General features: G+C 69.0%; 4 protein-coding genes across 4 annotated transcripts; 3 read left to right on the top strand and 1 right to left on the bottom strand.

Moving 5' to 3' along the window:
* The first annotated feature begins 2918 nt into the window (after window positions 1-2918).
* Window positions 2919-3908, top strand: FAM110D (family with sequence similarity 110 member D). The gene has a single exon (XM_054292321.1). It carries the CDS (start codon window positions 2919-2921, stop codon window positions 3906-3908), a length of 990 nt encoding a protein of 329 aa, XP_054148296.1.
* Window positions 3909-4628: 720 nt separating this feature from the next.
* CUNH1orf232 (chromosome unknown C1orf232 homolog) lies at window positions 4629-5763 on the bottom strand. The gene is made up of 4 exons (XM_054292322.1): window positions 5677-5763; window positions 5510-5596; window positions 5333-5430; window positions 4629-4884 (listed from the first exon to the last, which is right to left on the bottom strand). The coding sequence occupies exons 1-4, from the start codon at window positions 5761-5763 to the stop codon at window positions 4629-4631; spliced, it is 528 nt and encodes a 175-aa protein (XP_054148297.1).
* Window positions 5764-6393: 630 nt separating this feature from the next.
* Window positions 6394-7665, top strand: ZNF593 (zinc finger protein 593). Its single transcript, XM_054292323.1, has 3 exons — window positions 6394-6616; window positions 7060-7122; window positions 7213-7665. Exons 1-3 carry the CDS (start codon window positions 6420-6422, stop codon window positions 7352-7354), a joined length of 402 nt encoding a protein of 133 aa, XP_054148298.1. The 5' UTR covers window positions 6394-6419; the 3' UTR covers window positions 7355-7665.
* A 2850-nt stretch (window positions 7666-10515) lies between these two features.
* CNKSR1 (connector enhancer of kinase suppressor of Ras 1) lies at window positions 10516-17980 on the top strand. Its single transcript, XM_054292197.1, has 22 exons — window positions 10516-10567; window positions 11043-11200; window positions 11431-11621; window positions 11694-11778; window positions 11905-11946; window positions 12029-12156; window positions 12352-12532; window positions 12691-12750; window positions 13149-13217; window positions 13433-13552; window positions 13693-13778; window positions 14594-14718; window positions 14953-15074; window positions 15233-15263; window positions 15493-15665; window positions 15758-15831; window positions 16089-16160; window positions 16242-16315; window positions 16471-16535; window positions 16611-16701; window positions 17533-17714; window positions 17798-17980. The coding sequence occupies exons 1-22, from the start codon at window positions 10516-10518 to the stop codon at window positions 17978-17980; spliced, it is 2364 nt and encodes a 787-aa protein (XP_054148172.1).
* Window positions 17981-19139: the final 1159 nt, after the last annotated feature.

Genomic DNA, 19139 nt, shown 5'->3' with positions numbered 1-19139 from the left:
TTCCTGTTCGTTCCGGAGGCTCCTTCACCCTCAGCTTTGGGATGGAACCAGATGCAACCTGAAAACCTAAAAAACTTTGTGGCAGTGCTGGGTTCAGGCTCCATCCTGACCCTGGACTGGTTCCCTCAGCCCCGGCAGCTCCTCCTGTGTCTGTCCTGGCTGTCCCTGTGTCCCTGTGTCCCCAGCCCTGCTCTGCCACGGCTTTGGAGCCTTTTGGGGTTGGAGCATTCCCGGCAGCTCCTCCTGTCCCTGTCCCTGTCCCTGTCTGTCCTGGCTGTCCCTGTGTCCCTGTGCCGCAGCTTTGGAGCCCTTTGGGGTTGGAGCAGCCCCAGGAACTCGTCCTGTCTCTGTCCTGGCTGTCCCTGTGTCCCTGTGCCATGGCTTTGGAGCCTTTTGGGGTTGGAGCAGCCCCGGGAGCTCCTCCTGTCCCTGTCCTGGCTGTCCCTGTGTCCCCAGCCCTGCTCTGCCACGGCTTTGGAGCCTTTTGGGGTTGGAGCAGCCTCAGAAACTCGTCCTGTCCCTGTCCCTGTCTGTCCTGGCTGTCCCTGTGTCCCCGTGCCGCGGCTTTGGAGCCCTTTGGGGTTGGAGCAGCTCCCACCCCGACGTGCCCCGACACGCGGTGCCTGCTCGGCCGGGCCGCTGCTCTCGGGTTCGTTCGTGCCCGTTTGAGCCCTGAGGTTTGGAACTCGTCGGACGAGCTCCCATCGCCGCCCCGCCCCGAGGGCAGCCCGAGCCTCTCTGGCGTTCGCCTTTCCCGTGGGGGAATCGGGGGCCGATCCCAGAGCTGCCGAGGGTTTCTCCATCCCTGGCCTGATCCTGTTCCCTGTCCTCCACCAGACTGGCTCCAGTGCAGCCTCACCGAGTGCTGCCGGCTGTGCTGCTCTCCAGGTTTATTAGAGGGGTGATCTGGCCCTTCCTCGCTGTCACTGGGGTTTTTTCCAGCCTGCAGAGCTCAGACCAGGCGTGGCCCCTCTCCCCCTGCCCAGGCCCCATTTCAGCCCCCGTTTTCCCGCACGGGACTCCCGGTCCCAGCCCCTTCCTGCCCCGCTGTCACCGGCCGGGAAGGGGCCGGGCACAGCCCCAGGCCCGTTCCCGGCAGCTCCTCAGGAAGGAACCGGGCTGGGGACGGAGAGCTGGGGGACAGAGCCCCCCTCATGCCGGGGTTTGTCCCCCCGAGCCCCTCATTCTCTGTGAGCACCCCCAAACCGGGGGGTGCAGGGGCTGCGGCTCCCGGGGAGCTCCGGGGCTTTCTCTGGTTCCTCTCCGAGGGTCGGGAGCCCAGCTCGAGGGGCACCGGGACCTTCTTTCCTTCCCCCCCTGCTCCAGTGCCACGTTCGCAGCCCCCCGGGCCGGACAGGGCATGGAGGGGGCCGGGATTGTCCCTGTGGGAGCGCTCGGGAAGGGAAGAGGGCAGCGGTAAAAATAACCCCTGGGCCAGCTCCAGCCCATTGCGGCTTCCTGCGATTTACAGCCCTTCCCGGGGGGAAGAGGCAGGAACGGCCGGCTCGGGGCCGGCTGTGACCCTTTCACCGCCACCGGAGAAGGTGCCAGAATCCTTTCCTGGGGAGGGGATTGTGGAAGGAAGCGGAGGGAGGAGAGGAGCCGGCAGAGCGTGAGCTGCGGGAGGAGAGGGGTTAATGCTGGCCAGGGTCAGCGCGGGTGGGCTCCTGCCGCGGCGCTGGGCTGGCACGGGTTAATGGGTGGCTCTTCCTCTTCCTCATCCTCTATATGAGACTGCTCCCGGCTCTGGGCTCAGTTTTGTGCCGGAGGGGAAGGAGCTGCGTGAGACTGGAGCATCCCATCCCTGCATCCCATCCCTGCATCCCTGCGAGGGCTCAGGTGAGTGAGAGCATCCCCCACCTGCCTGGCACGGGTCCTGGCACGGGTCCTGGCCGGGGGGCTGGACTGGGGAGGGTGAGGGTCCCAGCCCGGAGCGCAGGGCCAGACACCCCGCGTGCCTCAGTTTCCCCGTGTGTACCCAGACTGGGTGCGGTGTGAGCCCGTGGGCTGCGTGTGGAGCTGCGTGGCCGAGGCTCGCTGGGCTCTTTGCTCCCGTGAGCTCTGCACTGCCCGGCCCCGCGTCCCTGCTGTCACCGGGGCTGGTTCCGTGTCCCTGCTGTCCCCCAGGGGTGGTTCCGTGTAGTGCTCTCACCCGGGGCTGTTCCATGTCCCAGCTCTCACCCAGGGCTGGTTCCGTGTCCCTGTGTCCCCCAGGGCCGGTTCTGTGTCCCTGCGTCCCTCAGGGCTGGCTCCGTGTCCCTGCCGTCCCCCAGGGCCGCTTCTGTGTCCCTGTGTCCCTCAGGGCTGGCTCCGTGTCCCTGCCGTCCCCCAGGGCTGGTTCCGTGCCCTCCGCACACGGAAAAAGGGGGAATCCTCCGTCCCAGCCGGGCACGGCTCGGGACCCCCCAGCCCCGGGCGGCTCTCCTGAGCCCGGCTTTGTTCCGCCGCTCGGGAACACAAGGCGGGGGCCGGCCCCGGTATTTTTTCCTGTTGGAAGCCGCTCCTGGGATGCGGCCGGAGCCGGCGGACGCTCGGCGCTTCTCCCTTCCTGCCCGGGGCTGTTCCAGCCTGGAGTGCCAGGACTCGCTCTCCGTGTGCCATTGAGGGGACCCTCAGCTCTGCTTCAGCCCCATCCTCCTCCTCCTCCTCACCGCTGCACCCTCGGGGCTGACCCTGACTCTCCTCTCTCCTCCAGGGCTGAATCCAGGAGCCGAACGAAGCTTCGGGAGCCTCCTGACGCAGAGAGATCGGCAGCGATCAGCAGCGATCGGCAGAGATCAGTAGCGATCAGGAGCGATCAGCAGAGATCTGCAGCGATCAGCAGCGATCGGCAGAGACCATCAGTGATCAGCAGCGATCAGCAGCGATCAGCAGCGATCGGCAGCGACAGGGGAGATCAGCGGCGCCGTTCCGGGGCCATGGTGCCCTTGGGCAGCCCCACTCTCGCCGTGTGCGCCTCCAGCAACCTGCGCCTCATGGCCCCGGGGCGCGGCTCGCCGCTGGCCTGGCTGAACCGGGGCCCCGAGTGCCCGGGGGGCAGCGGGGGCCGCAGGGCCAGCGCCGTGGAGCGCCTGGAGGCCGACAAGGCCAAGTACGTGAAGTCGCAGCAGGTGATCAGCCGGCGGCAGGAGCCGGCGCTGCGCGGCTCCCCGCGCCTGTCCCCGCACGGGCGGCGCCGCCTGGCCCGGCAGCCGTGCCGGGAGCTGGGCCCGGAGCTGCCGGGCCCCCCGTCCCCCGTGTCCCGCCGCGGCGGCGGCCGCCGCCTGCTCAGGCCCGACTCGCTCATCATCTACCGCCAGAAACGGGACTGCCTGGGCGGCGACAAGGAGAACAACGCCAAGGGCTCGGGGCTGGTGCGGCGCCTCTTCCAGGGACCCCTGAGAGCCACCCCGCCCAGCTCGCCCCCCGCCCGGAGCCCCCGGACCCCCATGCTGTGGGCGCCGGCCGAGAGGGAGGAGCGGACACCGGGAGGGGACGGCAGCGGTGCCAGCGGCGGGGACAGCGGCGGGATCCCCCCCGTGCCCGTGCCCGTGCCCGTGCCCGTGCCCGCGGAGCAGCCGCCCGGTGCCCCCGGGAAGAAGCCGCTGGCTCTGCGCGTGTCGCTGCCGCTCTCGGAGCAGGAGCGCTTCTTCAACTACTGCGGGCTGGACCGGGCGCAGGTGGAGCTGCTGGGCCGGGAGCGCTTCGGGCCCGCGGGCTGGGACAGCGGCTCGGCCCGGGCCGGCTCCGGCGAGTCCGAGCCCGGCCGGGCCTCGGGGGGCAGCGAGGGGGACGCGGGGCCGGGCGAGGAGGAGCCGGACACCCGGGCGGGCGCGGCCGTGTCGGTGGTGGAGCGCAACGCGCGGGTCATCAAGTGGCTCTACGGCTGCCAGAGAGCCTGGGCGGCTGCCAGGGAATCCACGGTGTGAGCGGGCACGGCCCGGCCGGGACCGGGGCTCCGCTGCCTGCAATGGACCCCGAGCCCCCGCGGGATGTGGCCCAGGGGCTGGGGGCACCCATGGCCGTGGTGACACTCCTGGCCCCGGTGGCACCCATGTCCCAATGGCACCCCTGGCTCTGGTGACACCCATGGCCCCGGTGCCGTGGGGATGCTGCGGGCCGGGAGAGCCGCCAGGTCCTCAGGCTGAGCGTGGTGGGGACACCTGAGGGCAGGTGAGGAAGGGCCACCCCCGCTGCTGTCCCCCTGCTGTCCCCCACCTTCTCCCTGTCCCCAGCCCAGAGGGTGGCACAGGCCCGCAGCCCCCATTCACCGCCCAAATCCTGTTCCAGCTGCAGGCTGGGAGTGGGCAGAGCCCGAGCCCCCTCCCGTGGGCAGCGCCCACCCCTCAGCCCCCTCCTCCTCCCCAGAACAGCGGCTGCTGGGGCCAGAGCTGCCCTCAATAAATCAGTTTGGGGTTTTTTCTAGCCTGGCAGTGTGTGTGGCTGTGGGGGGATGCCCAGGGCTGGGGGGCCGTGGGGCTGTTGGAGGGTGAGGGAAGGAAAGCAGCAGGCAGAGCTCAGGGAAAAAGGGAATTTTTGGGGTCTTTGCGCAGCTGTGACACCCAAACCCAGGGCAGAGCCCTCGGGCACGGGCACCAGCAATGGGGACCGCAAATAACTTCTGGCCAGTCCTGCTGCTGCCCCCTCCTCTAGTTGCCCTTGGGGGCGCCTTTATTGCGGATCTCGGCCAGCTTGCCGGCCAGGAAGCCCCAGTGGAAGGCGCCTTCCTCCGGCTCCCGCAGGTCGCTGCCGTCGTCACCCGGCGGCTCCCCCGGGCTCTCGTCGGGCTCCGGGGGCGGCCCCGCCTTGTCGGGCCCCGCCGCCTGCTGCCACTTGCTGGCGAAGAGATCCCAGAACCCGGGAGCCTTCTCGGGGTGGGGCGGCTCGGGCGGCTCGGCCAGAGGGCTGCGGGAGAGAGCGGGGACGGGAATGTCGGGGCAGGGACCGGGACCTTCCCCCGGCCCGCCGCGCCCCGTCCGTGCCCACCGGGGAGGGGGATGCCGGCCGTGGGGTGGGGGGTGCGGGTGGGCTGGGCAGGGCCCGGGGGTCGGATCGGGGTTCTGGGCTCGGATCAGGTTCTGGGGTCGGATCGGGTTCTGGGGTGGGATCGGGGTTCTGGGGTCGGATCCGCGTTCTGGGGTGGGATCCACGTTCTGGGGTCGGATCCGCGTTCTGGTGTGGGATCGGGGTTCTGGGGTCGGATCGGGGTTCTGGGGTGGGATCGGGGTTCTGGGGTCAGATCGGGTTCTGGGGTCGGATCGGGGTTCTGGGGTGGGATCGGGGTTCTGGGGTCGGATCGGGTTCTGGGGTCAGATCCGCGTTCTGGGCCCCCCCCCAGCGCTCTGTAACTCACTGGTCCGGGCAGGGCTCCGGGCTCAGCAGCTGGTGCTCGTCCTCGCGGGTGAAGAGGGACGAAAGCGTCCTCCAGCCGCGGGCCCCGACCCCCTGCACCTGCGGGGGCAGCGCCGGGGTCACCGGGAGCTCCGGCCGCGGTGTCCCCCCGCCCCGCCGCCCCCAGCCCCCTCCTCACCTTGCGGGCCAGCTGGGACACGGGGCTGGCCCCCTCCTCCAGCAGTGCGGGGGGCTCGGCCGTCTCCATCAGCTCGGGGGGCTCTGCCTGCAACGAACCCCGGTGAGGGCACGGCTGAGGGCCGGGAGGGGGGTCAGGGACCCCCTTTTGGGGACCCCCCACCGTACCTCGTCCTGCAGGGCCCCGTCGGGGCGCGGCGCCCCCAGGGTCTGCAGCACCTTGGCCTTGTAGAGCCGCCAGAAGCCCTGGGCCATGGCGAGGGGCTCGGCGGGGCCGCAGCCGGCGGAGCCGCGGGCAGCGGGGAGGGCCGGACGGGCGATCCGGTGGCTTCATTAAAGTTTCAGCGGCCGCTTGCTCCGCACAAAAGGAATCTGAGCCCGGGCCGAGCCGGGGGCAGCGCGGGGGCGGCTCCTCCGGTCACCCCCAAAACCCATCCCGAGCCCCCCGCCCCTGCCCCCCGGTGCCCCTAGCCCACCCGGGACCCCCGGGGCTGGGACACCCCCACATGGTGCAGAGGGGGCGCTGGAGCTCCGCGCTCCCCCCGCCGCGGGTCCCCATCTATAATTGATCACGGCGGAAACACGATCGGTGCCGGAACACGGCGGAACACGCTGAGCCCTGCCCCGCTCATGGCAGCGGTGACCGGGGCAGGGCAGGGGACACGGGGGGGACACGGGAACAACGTGGGCATGGTGGCAGCGGGGCTGGGGGGGCGCGGGGAGCGTTCCGGGACCGTCCCGGTACCGGGGACACGGTGCTGGGGGCGGGGCCTATCGGTGTGGGCGTGGCTTCACACGATGGGCGTGGCCATGAGCGACGCTCATTGCATATGGGCGGGGCGTGCTGCGGCGTGGGCGTGTCCCGCAGGCCCGCGCCTGCGCAGTGCGGCGCACCGGAGCATGCGGCCGCCATGTCGCCGCGGAACGGGCGGCGCACCGGGGCGCACCGGGCGCACTCGCTCGCCCGCCAGCTCAAAACCAAGCGGCGCCGGCGCGACCTGGACGAGATCCACGCGGACCTGAAGCCCGAGAACGCCGCGCGGCTGCTGCGGCAGGAGATCGACCCCGACCTGCCGGGCTGCGCGCAGTTCTACTGCCTGCACTGCGCGTGCGTGCGGCGGGGATATCGGGGGGATACCGGGGGGATACCGGGGGTCTCGGGGCTCGGGGGCAGCTCCGGTCTTGGCATGGGCTTGTCCTGCTCCGGAGGGTCCCGGGTTCCCGGGGCAGGTGGGGGAGTTGTCCCGGTCCCTGAGGTTCCTGGGATGGGGTCGGCCTGGTCCCGGGGGTCCCTGTCCCTGGTTGGGGTGCTCAGCCCTGGGGGTCTCTGTCCCTGGGATGGGGTGCTCAGCCTTGGGGTCCCTGTCCCCTCGGAGGTTGATTCCGGGGGTCCCTGTCCCCTGTTCCTGTCCCCCTCCCCCTTGGGGAGCATCTTGTCCTGGTCTCAGGGTGACCCCAGGGCTGTGGTGGGACCCTGCCCCCTCAGCAGGACCCTCCTCAGCCCCCCTTCATTCTCAGGGTCCCCCTGACCCCCATCCTTTCCTTCCCCAGGCGCTATTTCGTGGACCTGAACAGCATGAAGGAACATTTCAGATCCAAGGTGCACAAGAAGAGGTGAGGGGTGGGGGCAGACCCCAATTCCCGGGGTGAGAGGGTGCAGGGGCGGTTGTGGGCAGTGGATCCTCACCCCCCGTGTGCCCCCAGGCTGAAGCAGCTGCGAGAGGCCCCGTACACGCAGGAGGAGGCTGAGCGTGCTGCCGGCATGGGCTCCTACGTGCCCCCGAAGAAGGTGGAGGTGCAGACCCAGCCCCTGGAGGAGGTCACGGAGATGGAGACGTCGGGCTGAGCGCAGGGACAGGGCTGAGAGGCTCTGTAAGGACGCCTTTGTCTCAGCTCTGTGACAAAACGTGTCCCAGCTCTGCCAGCCAAATCCACCCTGCTCCTCCACAGCCCCCTGGCCCGGGCAGTGACAGGAGCAGGAGCCAGCAGGACCCTGGGTGCCCTCCCCGAGCGCCCTCCTCATCCTCAAAGGGACACATTCATTGTTCTCTGGGTGTGCTGGGACTGCACGCTCGTCCGCTGCCTTTGGAGCAGTTCTGCTCTGTCCTTGGCTCAGCGCTTGTTCCAGTGATGCACCCATTAAAATATGTCAGCTGATGGTGTGGCAGCGTTGAATGTGAGGGTGACAGTCCCCCCGAGGGGTGGGGGACACCTCAGTGTTGTTCTCTTCCCTGTTATCCAGAGGTGCCCGTGCCAGGAGCCTCGTCCTGGAGCTCTTGCCTGGTAAAAGTCCCTCTGCCCTCCTGGCAGGGATTTCTCAGGCAGCTTTTTGTGGGGAATGTGAGCTCGGGTCACCTCTTCATGGAGCACTTGGGTTTGCAGCTGGTTTGGCCCTTGAGGGGGCAGTGCTGGTGTCCCCTTGGTGAGGGCACTGGGAGGCTCCTGTCCCCAAAAACTCAACTCCTGCAGTGATTCCATGCTCCTGTTGGGCTGCATGGTGATCAGCCTGTCCCTGAGGGGACACTGAGCGACAGTGGCACCGAATTCCTGCAGAGTTCGTGTCCCCATTCATCCCTCCTGCCCAGCTGGGGACTGGGAACTGCTGGGAACACAGAGCAGTGACAGAGCAGTGACACAGCCGTGCTGGGGCACACAGAGCAGTGACAGAGCAGTGACAGAGCCGTGCTGGGGCACACAGAGCAGTGACACAGCTGTGCTGGCTAAGGAAGGGTTTATTTCCACACAGCCTGCCTGGATTTGTCCCCGAGGCTCTGGGGGAGGGAGGGAGGGAGGGAGGGAGAGCTGCAGCTCTGCGGGAGCTGGGGAGGATGTGGGACGTGCCAGCCCAGGGACACGGATGGGATGTGCCCAGGGATGTGGGATGTGCCAGCCCAGGGACACGGATGGGATGTCCCTGCCCAGGGATGTGATGTCCCTGCCCAGGGTCACGTCACCGCCCGTGTCCCCCCTGCCCTGTGTTATCTAACACAGCGCTGCCCTCATTCCTGCGGGGCCGCCGCTCGTTCCCATGGGGACAGAGGGGCTCTGTGGCCCCACCGGTATCCCCAGCCCGCTCTGCTCCCGTGGGGGATGGGGATGGGGATGGATGCAGCTCCCGGCTCTGCCGTCCCTCTGTCTGTCCGTCCGTCCGTCCGTCCAGCCTCTGCTCTGGTGCCCAGATCCCGCTGTCCCCCGTGGCTCGGCCTCAGCCGGCGGCTCCGGAGCTGGAAGCGGCTTCTGCGTTCTGCATCCCGGCTGCCCGAGGCGGGGACAGGCCGGGGACAGCCGGGGACAGCTGGGGACAGCCCGGGGACAGCCGCATCCCCGGTGCCCAGGCACCCATGGCGGTGGGAAGGGCTGGATGTGGCACAGGTCAGCTACAGAGCTCGGGGATCCCAGCACCCCGGGGACTGTCCCCAGGGCCCCAACACCCCATAGGGACAGTCCCCAGGGCCTGAACACCCCCGGGACTGTCCCCAGGGCCCCCAGCACCCCCAGGAACTGTCCCCAGGGCCACCAGCCCCTGCTCACGGCTCCGGGGGGGCCTTGGCAGGGTCAGCCATTCTCCGGGCGCTGTAGAGGGACAGGCAGAGCCCGGCGGCCGCCAGCAGCAGGGCCAGGGGGGTCAGCAGCCGCCCCCCCGGCTCAGCCTCGCGCCCCGCGGCCAGCTGCATCTGTGGGGACACAGAGAGCCGTGGGGAGCACGGGAATGCCCCAAACCCCATGGGCACAGGGGCCTGAATGCCCCCATCACACTGGGGGTGTAAAGGCGATGGGGGCAGCTTTGAGCCCCTCTGGGTGTCTCAGGGAGGGTTTTAGGGTGCCCCTGCAGCATTTGTGGGCCCCCATCGGCAGCAGCGTCACTGCCAGTGTGGAGCTGGGCTGGAGCCGGGCACGGCTCCCACGGCAGGCCCGGTGGGCAGCGAGGGCACCGAGGGCAGCAGCACCCGGGGCTCCCCCGGCCCTGCTCGCCCCTTACCTGCAGCAGTCTGAAGTAGCCCGGGGTCAGGCGGCGGGGGCGGATGATCATGGCGAGGGGGAGCAGCGGGGCTGGGATGGAGCCCCCCGGTCCCGGTGAGGGGCTCCGTGCGGGGCTGGGCTGGGCTGGAGCCCCCCAAATCCCCGGATCCCGGCGAGGGGCGCTCCGTGCGTGCCGCGGCCCCGGGCAGGGCGCGGAGCGGGAGCCGCTGTCAGCCGCGATCAGCGCCCGCTGCTCCCCGGAGCGGACACGGCGGGCGGGGGGGCCAGCCCGGCCCGGCCCGGCCCAGCCCAGCCCGGATCTGGGGGGGCTGAAGGGCCGGGCTTAACCAGAGAACCCCTCTGCAGGCCGGCACGGGGCTGCCTCAGTTTCCCCACCTGTAAAGGGGTGTGAGCTATGATTTGGGTGAGGGGGGGTGACACCCCAAAAACTCCAGGGCTGAGCAGGGGCTTCCCTCTGGTTATTCTGGGGGTCTCCGTGGCTTAACTTTGCACCCACAAGGCACTTGGGGTGTCCCATTGGTGTCACAGGGCACCTAGAGGGGTCACACTGGTGTCACACGGTTCCTGGAGTGTCCCACTGGTGTCACAGGGCTCCTGAGGGTGTCCCACTCGTGTCCCACTGGTGTCACAGGGCTCCTGGGGGTGTCCCACTGGTGTCGCACGGTTCCTGGGGTGTTCCACTGGTGTCACACGGCTCATGAGGTGCCCCACTGGTGTCCCAAGCACTGTGGGGCCTCGGCCCTGGCTGGGGGTGACACCGGTGCCGTTTCCCGGGGTTCCAGGGCCCGTGTGTCACCGCCCGGGCTGTGACTCACCGGCCGCGCCCCACGGCACCGTGCGGGGCCATCCGGGGCAGGCGGGCCCGGCGCTGGGCGGCACCGGGGAGCGCCAATGGGGCCGCGGCTGCGGGCGCAGGTGAGGCCGCGCCCGGCGCAGGTGAGGCCGCGCCCGCCCCGCCGCCGTTCCGGTCCCGCCGTTCCGGTCCTGCCGTTCCTGCCCCGCCGCCGTTCCTGCCCCGCCGCCCCGATGGAGCCCCCGCGCTCCTGGGGCCCCGCACAAGCGGCCGCCTGGCTCCGAGGTGAGTCCCGGCTGTCCCCGGGGGCTCTGGGGTGTCCCCAGCCCGGGCACACGGGGCAGGGGGTGGCGGCGCTTCCCGTCCTGCTCTCCTGCCCGGAGGGGCATTCCCGGGGTGGGGTCCGGCCGTGCCCACCCCTTAGGCTGAGGCCGGAGGAGCCTGCCAGCAGCCGGGGGGCACCGCTGGGGTGGCACTGCCACGGACACTGCCAGGGGACACTGCCAGGGGACACCGCAGGGGACACCGCTGGGGTGACAGTGCCAGGGGGCACCCCAGGAGTGACACTGCCAGGGGTCACCCCAGGGATGGCACTGCCAGGGGGCACTGCCAGGAGGCACTGCCAGGGGACACCGCTGGGGTGACACTGCCAGGGGACGCTGTCAGGGGCACTGCCAGGGGGCACCCCAGGAGTGACACTGCCAGGGGGCACTGCCAGGGGGCACTGCCAGGGGACGCTGCCAGGGGCTGGTCTGCGCAGGGCTGGACGCCGCCGTGCAGGGATACCCGTTCGAGGCCTGGGGGCTCTCGGGGCCCGAGCTGCTGGGGCTGGAGCCGGCGCTGCTGGAGGCTCTGGGCGTGCGGCCCGTGGGACACCAGGAGCTGCTGCTGGAGGCCGTGGAGCAGCTCCGGAGCCTGGTGAGTGCCGGGATCCCGGCCAGGAGCATGGGGGCCCCCTGGCCTGAAGGACCGGGATGTGGGGTCACCCTGGGCTGGGTGGAAGGTGGGGACACAGGGGCACCCTGACTCAGTGGAGGGGGGCTCTGAGCTGGGCAGAGGGAAGGACACGGTGGCACCGTGGGCTGGGTGAAGGTGGCACCCCGAATGCCACCCTGCCCATCCACCCCCTGTCCCCCCTGTGCCCCCAGGACTCGGGGCTGGCGAGCACCAGCCTGCGGACGCTGACGGAGAGGCTGCAGGAGCTGGCCCGGGGCATCCGGGGCCTGGTGCAGGGGGGGCTGCGGGCAGGGGACGCCCCCCGGCCGCCCTCCCTCACCCTCCTGGCCCGAGCCATCGAGCTGCTCGGGGCTGCCAAGGAACTCTTCTCCTGGCTCAACAGGTGTGGGCAGGTGGGGGCACCCCTGGGTGCTGGGTGCCCCCGCTCGGGGGGCTGAGCTCCGTGTCCCCGCAGGTACCTGTTCTCCACCCTCAATGACTTCTCGGCCAGCCAGGACATCGTCCTGCTGTGTGCCCAGCTGGCAGAGACGCTGCAGGCGGTGAGTGCCCAGGCTGGCTGCTCTCCTGTCCAGCTGAGGGGACGTGGGGTGCAGGGGGTGCCCCACAGGGACCCCCAGCTGGGATGGAGCCACCCCATGGTGCTCATCCCCCATCCTGTCCCCCAGGACCTCCCTGCAGCCCAGAGGAGCAGCGGGATCCTGCAGATTGTGAGTGCAGGCTGAGGAGGGAGGGGGTGGCAGGCCCGGGGGGCTGCCGGGACCCCCCTGACCGCCTCCCTGTCACCCCCAGTGCCAGCACATCGAGGGCATCTGCGAGAGCATCGTGGGCTGCAGCCCCCCGGCGCTGCTGGACCGCAGGGCTGTGCTGCAGACCGTGGGGCTGGCGCTGCTGCCCGGCCCACAGGGCAGCCCCCCAGCGTCCCCCGAGACCCCAACACTGCCCCTCGGCCCACAGGGCAGCCCCCCAGCGTCCCCCGAGACCCCAACACTGCCCCTCGGCCCACAGGGCAGCCCCCCAGCGTCCCCCGAGACCCCAACACTGCCCCTCGGCCTGTGGCACAGCCCCCCAGCGTCTCCCGAGACCCCAACACTGCCCCTCGGCCCACAGGGCAGCCCCCCAGCGTCCCCCGAGACCCCAACACTGCCCCTCGGCCTGTGGCACAGCCCCCCAGCATCCCCTGACACGCCAACGCTGCCCCCCAGCCAATGGAGCAGCCCCCCAGGATCCCCTGAGACCCCAACACCGCCCTGTGATGTTCTGGGGAGCCCCCAGGCCCTGCTCACTGCCCGGCTGGTGAGTGCCCCCCACCCCAGGGCGCCCCTCTGCACCGGGACCCCCCACTCACACCCCCACCTTGTTCCCCTCTGCCCCGGGACCCCCCGCTCACACCCCCACCTTGTTCCCCTCTGCCCCGGGACCCCCCGCTCACACCCCCACCTTGTTGCCCCCAGGGCTTTGAGGTCACCTCCAGCAGTTCCTGCCTGCACTTCGTGTCCGCCACCAGCCCGGGGGTGAGTGAGGGGCCCTGTCACCCCCTGCCCCTCTGTCACCCCCTTTTGTGGGGGGAACACCCCCCATCCGTGGGATCCTGTGAATCTCTTAGGGCCCTGATCTGCCAGACCCAAAAAAATTGACAAAAATATTCAGGAAAAAATTGAGGAAAAAAATTGGGGTTAAAAGGTCCTAAAAAGAGCAGGGGGGCTGCCTGTGCTGAGCCCGTGTAACTCATCCCGTGAGTGAGCACAGAGGGGGAGCCCCCTCTGCACCCCAACCCCAGCTCCGGGGGTGCAGTCGGGTTGAACCCCCCTGGTTCTCCCTGGCCAGGAGAGATCCTGAGTGGGGTTAGCTGGGGAGGGAAGGAGGGAATGGAGGCAGGAGCGGGCACCCCACTGTCCCCCTGTGTGCCCAGGCCCTGGCTGCCCGCGGGGGCCTCGTCCTGCCCGGGGATGAGATCGTGCAGGTCAACGAGCAGGTGGTGGTGAGTGGGGCACAGGGGCTCGGGGTGGGAGGACACGGGCAGGGAGGGCCCAGGGGGGCTCAGGTGGGGATGCAGGAGCTGTGAACAGCAAAAAGCAGCAGCCATGGCTGGGAAAGGGACACAGGAGGAGTGCCAGGAGGATCTGGGGGATGTGGGATCAGTGGCTGGGTGGGTTTGGGGGTGAAGCATCCCCACAGCTCACACAGGATTTGTAGGTGGGTTGGACGCCCGTCAGCCTGGCCAGGAAGCTGCTGGAGAAGGGGGACAGGGTGACCTTGGTGCTGAAGAAGATCCCCCTGGCCCTGCCCGGCTCGCCCCCCTCTCCCAGGCAGCAGGTGAGTGATCCCAGTGCTCCCAGTCCAGTCCCAGTGCCAGGCAGGGATGCTCAGAGCCGGGCATCTCCCATCGCCCTGGGCATTCCCAAAGCTCTGGGCTCCACGGTGGGATGGGGCTGGCACTGACGCTCCGTCCACAGCCCCCAGGAGCATTTTTGGATGCTGCAGATTCCCCTGGCACCAGGAGTGGTGAGAGCCCGGGCAGCCCCGTGTCCCTGAGCTCCGGGTGAGCCCCATCCCGACACCCCGAGGAGATGTTTGGGTGCATCCAGGGCCCTTTTTAGGGGCAGAGGTGCCGGCAGTGCAGCAGCTGCCTGTGAGCAGCCCGGGACGCTGACAGGAGTCTTAAGGAATGTCAGAAAGGGGAGTTTGTAATTCATTCACTCGGTAACGTTTTAGCGGGGCTGGAGCTATATTTAGCCGTGACCCTTCTCCCCTCCCGGAATGGAAAGGCGTGCGGAGAGCCAGCGGCAGCGCCGAGCCGGGCCGGGCCGGGCAGGGCAGCCTGCTGGAACGGGGCTGGGACCGGGCTGGAGCTGAGCTAGAACCGGGCTGGAACCAGGCTAGAACCGGGCTGGAGCTGGGTGGGAACCGGGCTGGAACTGGGCTGGAACTGGGCTGGAACCGGGCTGGAGCTGGGTGGGAACCGGGCTGGGACCGGGCTGGAACCAGGCTAGAACCGGGCTGGAGCTGGGTGGGAACCGGGCTGGAACTGGGCTGGAACTGGGCTGGAGCTGGGTGGGAACCGGGTTGGAGCTGGGCTGGAATCGGGCAGGAAACGGATTGGAGCCGGGCTGGAGCTGTGCTGGAGCCAGGCTGGAACTGGTTTGGAACCAGGCTGGAACCGGGCTGGAATAGAGCTGGAGCTGGGCTAGAGCTGTGCTGGAGCTGTGCTGGAGCTGTGCTGGAGCTCTGCCCCGCGCCCCCGCAGCCCCTTCCCGGGCAGGCAGGGAATGCCGCGGGTGCCCCGTCCTGAGGCGCACCGGGGACCCCGGCGGCGCTCCCGGAGCTCGGGGCTCAGGGCTCCCGTTTCCCTCCCAGCGTCGCGGCCGACCTGGACTCGGGAGCAGAGTCTGTCCCGGAGCCCGGCACTGACGAGGAGCAGGAAGAGGCCGAGCGGGAGCCGGGGGCAGCTGTGGAGGAGCGGCCGGGCCCGGCTGGGCAGGGTAGGATGGAGCGGGGCTGCGGGGATGGAGCGGGGCTGGGCAGGGTAGGATGGAGCGGGGGTGCGGGGATGGAGCAGCCGGGCCCGGCTGGGCAGGGTAGGGTGGAGCGGGGCTGCGGGGATGGAGCGGGGCTGGCCGGGGATGGAGCAGCTGGGCAGGGTAGGATGGAGCGGGGCTGGCCGGGATGGAGCAGTTCCCCAGGACAGGAGGGACAGCCCCGCTCGCTGTTCACAGGCGCTGCACAGGAGCTGTGGGACAACCGCACCCCCCTGGACACCCCCCTGGACACCCCCGCTGCCCCTGAGCCCCCTGGCACAGAGCTGAGCCCCGGGGGAGCAGAGCCCGGCCCTGCACAGGTGAGAGCTGGGGGTCTCAGAGCTTCCCCTTGAGCCCCTGCTGTGGGTGCGGGAATTGGGGGTCCCTAAGGGGGTCCCTGTGGCTGTGGTGCTGCTGGGGGTGCTCGGCAAGCACTGCCCTGCACTGTCACTGAAATGTCACCCGTGTCCCCACGCAGGGCAGCCCCAGCACGGCACGGAGACCTAAAGGTGAGCAGAGCTAAAGGTGAGCAGAGCCCTGCCAGGCTGGGCTGGGGGCTGTGCTGGGGGTCTCTGCTCCCCCTGCCCTGCCCGGGGGTCTCTGCTCCCCCTGCCCTGGGGGTCTCTGCTCCCCCTGCCCTGCCCGGGGGTCTCTGCTCCCCCTGCCCGGGGGTCTCTGCTCCCCCTGCCCTGTCCCGGGGGTCTCTCCCCCATTGCCCTAACCCGGGCCGTGCTGCAGGCGTGGCCACGCGGCTGAGCCGCCGGCGGGTGTCGTGCCGGGACCTGGGCCGGGCAGATTGTGACGGGTGGCTCCTCAGGAAGAAGGAGCACGTGGGGTTCATGGCCCAGAAGTGGAAGCGCTGCTGGGTGGTGCTCAAGGGCCACACGCTCTACTGGTACAACCACCCCAACGTGAGTGGGGGCACGGGGCGGCCCTGTGCCCACCTGGGCGGCTGGCATCTCCCGGGGTGGTGCCCACACGGCTCTCGTCCCTGTCCCCGCAGGATGAGAGGGCTGCAGGACTCATCAACGTGGCCACCTACAACCTGGAGAGCACCAGGGAGCAGAAGAAGAAATAGTGAGTGGGGTCTGTGTCACTGTCACCCCCAGATGGTGGCAGAAGAGGGGGGGATGCCGTGCCAAGGCCACGTGCTGATGTGTCCTGCTGGGACCCACCTGCGTGTCCCTGTGGGGCTGGTGAGGTCCCCACACGCTGAGCAAGGCCTGCCCTGTGTTCCTGGGCTTATCTGGGATGAGGCTGAGGGCTGGGCTGGGGGGCTGCAGGGGGCTGGGGGCTCCCCTGTGTCCCCACAGCAGCCACCCCCCTGTCCCCAGCGTGTTCCAGCTGTGCCACCAGACGTACAAACCCTTTGTGTTCGCTGCTGAAACCCTGGCTGACCTGAGCATGTGAGTAGCAGAGCCCATGGCCAGCGCTGGCCCTGCAGCCCGGGCTGGCCAGGAGCCTCCTGTCCCCCTGTCCCCCCCCAGGTGGGTCAGTCACCTGGTGACAGCCAAGACAAAGCACACGCCGGCCCAGCAGGCAGTGCCAGCCAAGGAGGAAGGTGAGGAGGGGTCGGTGGCAAGGGGTCCCCACGGGGTGGTGGTGCCACTGGGAGCTTGGCCCGGGATTTGGGGAGGTGACAAACGCTCCCTGAGGGGCGGCTGGGATGATTCCCAGCCCTGGGAGGGAATTTCTGTCTGCTCCCATGGCCTCCAGACTGCTACAGTGAGACAGAAGCTGAGGACCCCGACGATGAGGCCCCCAGGCACGGATGTGACCCGGTGAGTGGCCCTGGGGACACCCTGGGCACACAGGGACACAGTTCCCCGTGTCACCCCCTGCCATCTCTCCCCCAGGCAAGGAAGAGGCTGCAGAACAGCCAGGAGAAGGCACAGCTGTCCCCAGGCAGCAGCCCCCAGGGCAGCCCCCGGCCCTGCTCCCCCTTGGGTAGGTGCAGGGGGGCACACCTGACCCCTGGCACCCTGTGTCCCCCCTTTTGGGTGGGCTGGGGGGACTCCAGTGGGGTGTGCTTGGCTGTGAACCATCTCGGGATGAAGCAGCCTGCAGGGAAGGTGGAGAGGGATTTTGTATGAGGGCACAGAGTGACTGGGCAAGGGGGGATGGATTTGAACTAAAAAGAGAAGGTTTAGATTGGTTTAGGAGGAGTTGGTTTAGATTGGTTTGGGTTGGTTTAGGAGGAGTTGGTTTAGATTGGTTCAGGAGTTGGTTTAGATTGGTTTAGGAGGAGTTGGGTTTAGATTGGTTTAGGAGGAGTTGGTTTGGATTGGTTCAGGAGCTGGTTTAGATTGGTTCAGGAGTTGGTTTAGATTGGTTTAGGAGTTGGTTTGGATTGGTTCAGGAGCTGGTTTAGATTGGTTCAGGAGTTGGTTTAGATTGGTTTAGGAGTTGGTTTGGATTGGTTCGGGAGCTGGTTTAGAAGGAGTTTGGTTTAGGTTGGTTTAGGAGGAGTTGGTTTAGATTGGTTCAGGAGCTGGTTTGGGTTAGTTTAGAAGGACAGCCTTCCCTGTGAGGGTGGTCAGGCCCTGGCACGGGTGCCCAGAGCAGCTGTGGCTGCCCCTGCATCCCTGGCAGTGCCCAGGGCCAGGCTGGATGGAGCTGGGAGCACCTGGGACAGTGGGAGGTGTCCCTGCCCCGGCAGGGGTGGCACAGGATGCTCTCTAAGGTTCCTTCCAGCCCAACCCACTCCCCGGTCCCACACCTTCGGGCCCCGCGGGGTCCGGGCCGTGCCCTCCCGCTGCATTTCCGTGTCCCCCTCAGACCCCGGCGGGGAGGAGCTGGCGAGCCTGGCGCGGTGCCTGCGGCAGGGCGGGCTGTCCCTGACGGGGCAGCGGCGGGCCCTGACCCAGGAGCAATGCCGCAAGTCCTTCCTGCGGCGCAACAGGAACCCGCACATCAACGAGCGGGTGCACGCCGTGCGGGCCCTGCAGAGCACGCTCAAGGTGGGACCTGCGGCTCCTCAGAGCCCCCCGAGCCCCCTGCCCGCGGCCGGGCCCCATGAAACCTGTGCGGTTCGTACGGGCAGGCCAAGCTGGCGGAGCTGCAGGCGCTGGAGCAGCTGCTGGGAGAGGCCGCGCTCACCTCGGCCACGTTCCGGCGCTGGAAGGAGGAGCACCAGGAGCTGTACCAGGAGCTGCGGGAGGGCTGGGCCGGGCAGCGGGGCCAGGGGGAGCAGCAGGGCCCGCAGGGAGAGGCGGCTGAGCCCTGACACCCACCGGCCCTGGCACCCACCGGCCCGGGCTGGGCCGGGCAGCGGGACCGGGGCGGTGCGGGAGGGCAGCACGGAGAGGCGGCTGAGCCCTGGCACCCTCCGGCCCTGCCCTGGCTCACTGCCCAGCGCGGTGGGTGCTCCGTGCTGTGGGGCCTGAACACGTCCTGGAAGGCTCAGCCCCCACAGGGTCCATCCAACTCCTTTATTTTAAGTGACAGTCTTAATTTTTCCTTGCCTGCACTCGGCAAGGAGGGGATTTTGAGCGCCCGCTGTGGCGCTGCCAGCCGGCCCGGCCATGGGCTCTGCTGCTGTAAATAAACGTGTGGACAGGGCCTGGTCCTGCCGTGGTTTTTCTTGGCGCTGAAACCATCAAATCACGGAATTGTTTAGGCTGGAAGAGACCTCCGAGATCAGCGCGTCCAGCTGTAAACCCGGCATTGCCGCGTTCACCACTGAACCAAGCGCCACATCCGCGTGTTTTTGAACACTCCCAGGGATGGTGACTCAAGCACTGCCCCAGGCAGGCTTGTGCCAGTGCCTGACCACCTTTTCCATGGAGAAATGCCTCCTGACATCCAACCTCACCCTCCCCTGCTGCAGCCTGAGGCGGTTTCCTCCTGTCCTGTCGCTCCCCTGGCAGGAGATCCCAGATCCCCCATTCCCATTTATTTCCCTTTCCATTTCCCTGGACTGAGCGCCCGCCCTACGGGTGCCGCCCGCAACCATTCTTCCCCCGTCAGAGCCCTTCGCGGTGGGGGCGGGGTCAGCGTTCAGACGAGCCAATGAGGCACTCTTAGGGGCGTGGTCAGAATATTCAATTGGCTGATACATCAGGAAGCCACGCCCCCTGTGCTGTACCACGCCCCTCCCGGCGGAGGTAACGGTCGCGGCGCGCGGGGGTGCCGGGAGCGGCGGCGGCGGCGGCGGCAGGTGAGGGACAGAGCCCGGTATCGGTACCGGCACCGGCCCTGAGCCGTGCCCACACGGTACCGGCACCGCCACCGGGCACCGGCAGCGCCGCTGACACACCGGCACCGCACCCTCCCGCCCGTCCGGGACCGGTGTGTCCGCTCCTCGTGGCCGCCGCTCAGGGACCGGGCCCCGCTCTCCCCCTCAGGGACCGGGGGTACCGGCACCCCCCTCCCCGCCGCCTCCT

This window comes from Melozone crissalis, unplaced genomic scaffold, assembly GCF_028551555.1.
Source record: "Melozone crissalis strain CALT ecotype California unplaced genomic scaffold, PUWL_Pcris_2 ptg000108l_1, whole genome shotgun sequence".
In the NCBI taxonomy this organism is placed as follows: Eukaryota; Metazoa; Chordata; class Aves; order Passeriformes; family Passerellidae; genus Melozone; species Melozone crissalis.
Note: the sequence above shows the minus strand (reverse complement) of the source record. Positions and strands in the feature narration are given on the sequence as shown.

Excerpts from the sequence above, each read along its gene's own strand:
- FAM110D (XM_054292321.1), top strand. The coding sequence starts at position 2,919 with ATGGTGCCCTTGGGCAGCCCCACTCTCGCCGTGTGCGCCTCCAGCAAC.
- CUNH1orf232 (XM_054292322.1), bottom strand. The coding sequence starts at position 5,763 with ATGGCCCAGGGCTTCTGGCGGCTCTACAAGGCCAAGGTGCTGCAGACC. Across the intron at positions 5,431-5,509 it reads TGTCCCAGCTGGCCCGCAAG|GTGCAGGGGGTCGGGGCCCG; the intron begins GTGAGGAGGGGG and ends CTGCCCCCGCAG. Across the intron at positions 4,885-5,332 it reads CCGGAGCCCTGCCCGGACCA|CCCTCTGGCCGAGCCGCCCG; the intron begins GTGAGTTACAGA and ends TCTCTCCCGCAG.
- ZNF593 (XM_054292323.1), top strand. The coding sequence starts at position 6,420 with ATGTCGCCGCGGAACGGGCGGCGCACCGGGGCGCACCGGGCGCACTCG. Across the intron at positions 6,617-7,059 it reads TTCTACTGCCTGCACTGCGC|GCGCTATTTCGTGGACCTGA; the intron begins GTGCGTGCGGCG and ends TTCCTTCCCCAG. Across the intron at positions 7,123-7,212 it reads TCCAAGGTGCACAAGAAGAG|GCTGAAGCAGCTGCGAGAGG; the intron begins GTGAGGGGTGGG and ends GTGTGCCCCCAG.
- CNKSR1 (XM_054292197.1), top strand. The coding sequence starts at position 10,516 with ATGGAGCCCCCGCGCTCCTGGGGCCCCGCACAAGCGGCCGCCTGGCTC. Across the intron at positions 11,201-11,430 it reads TGGAGCAGCTCCGGAGCCTG|GACTCGGGGCTGGCGAGCAC; the intron begins GTGAGTGCCGGG and ends CTGTGCCCCCAG. Across the intron at positions 15,666-15,757 it reads ACTGGTACAACCACCCCAAC|GATGAGAGGGCTGCAGGACT; the intron begins GTGAGTGGGGGC and ends CTGTCCCCGCAG.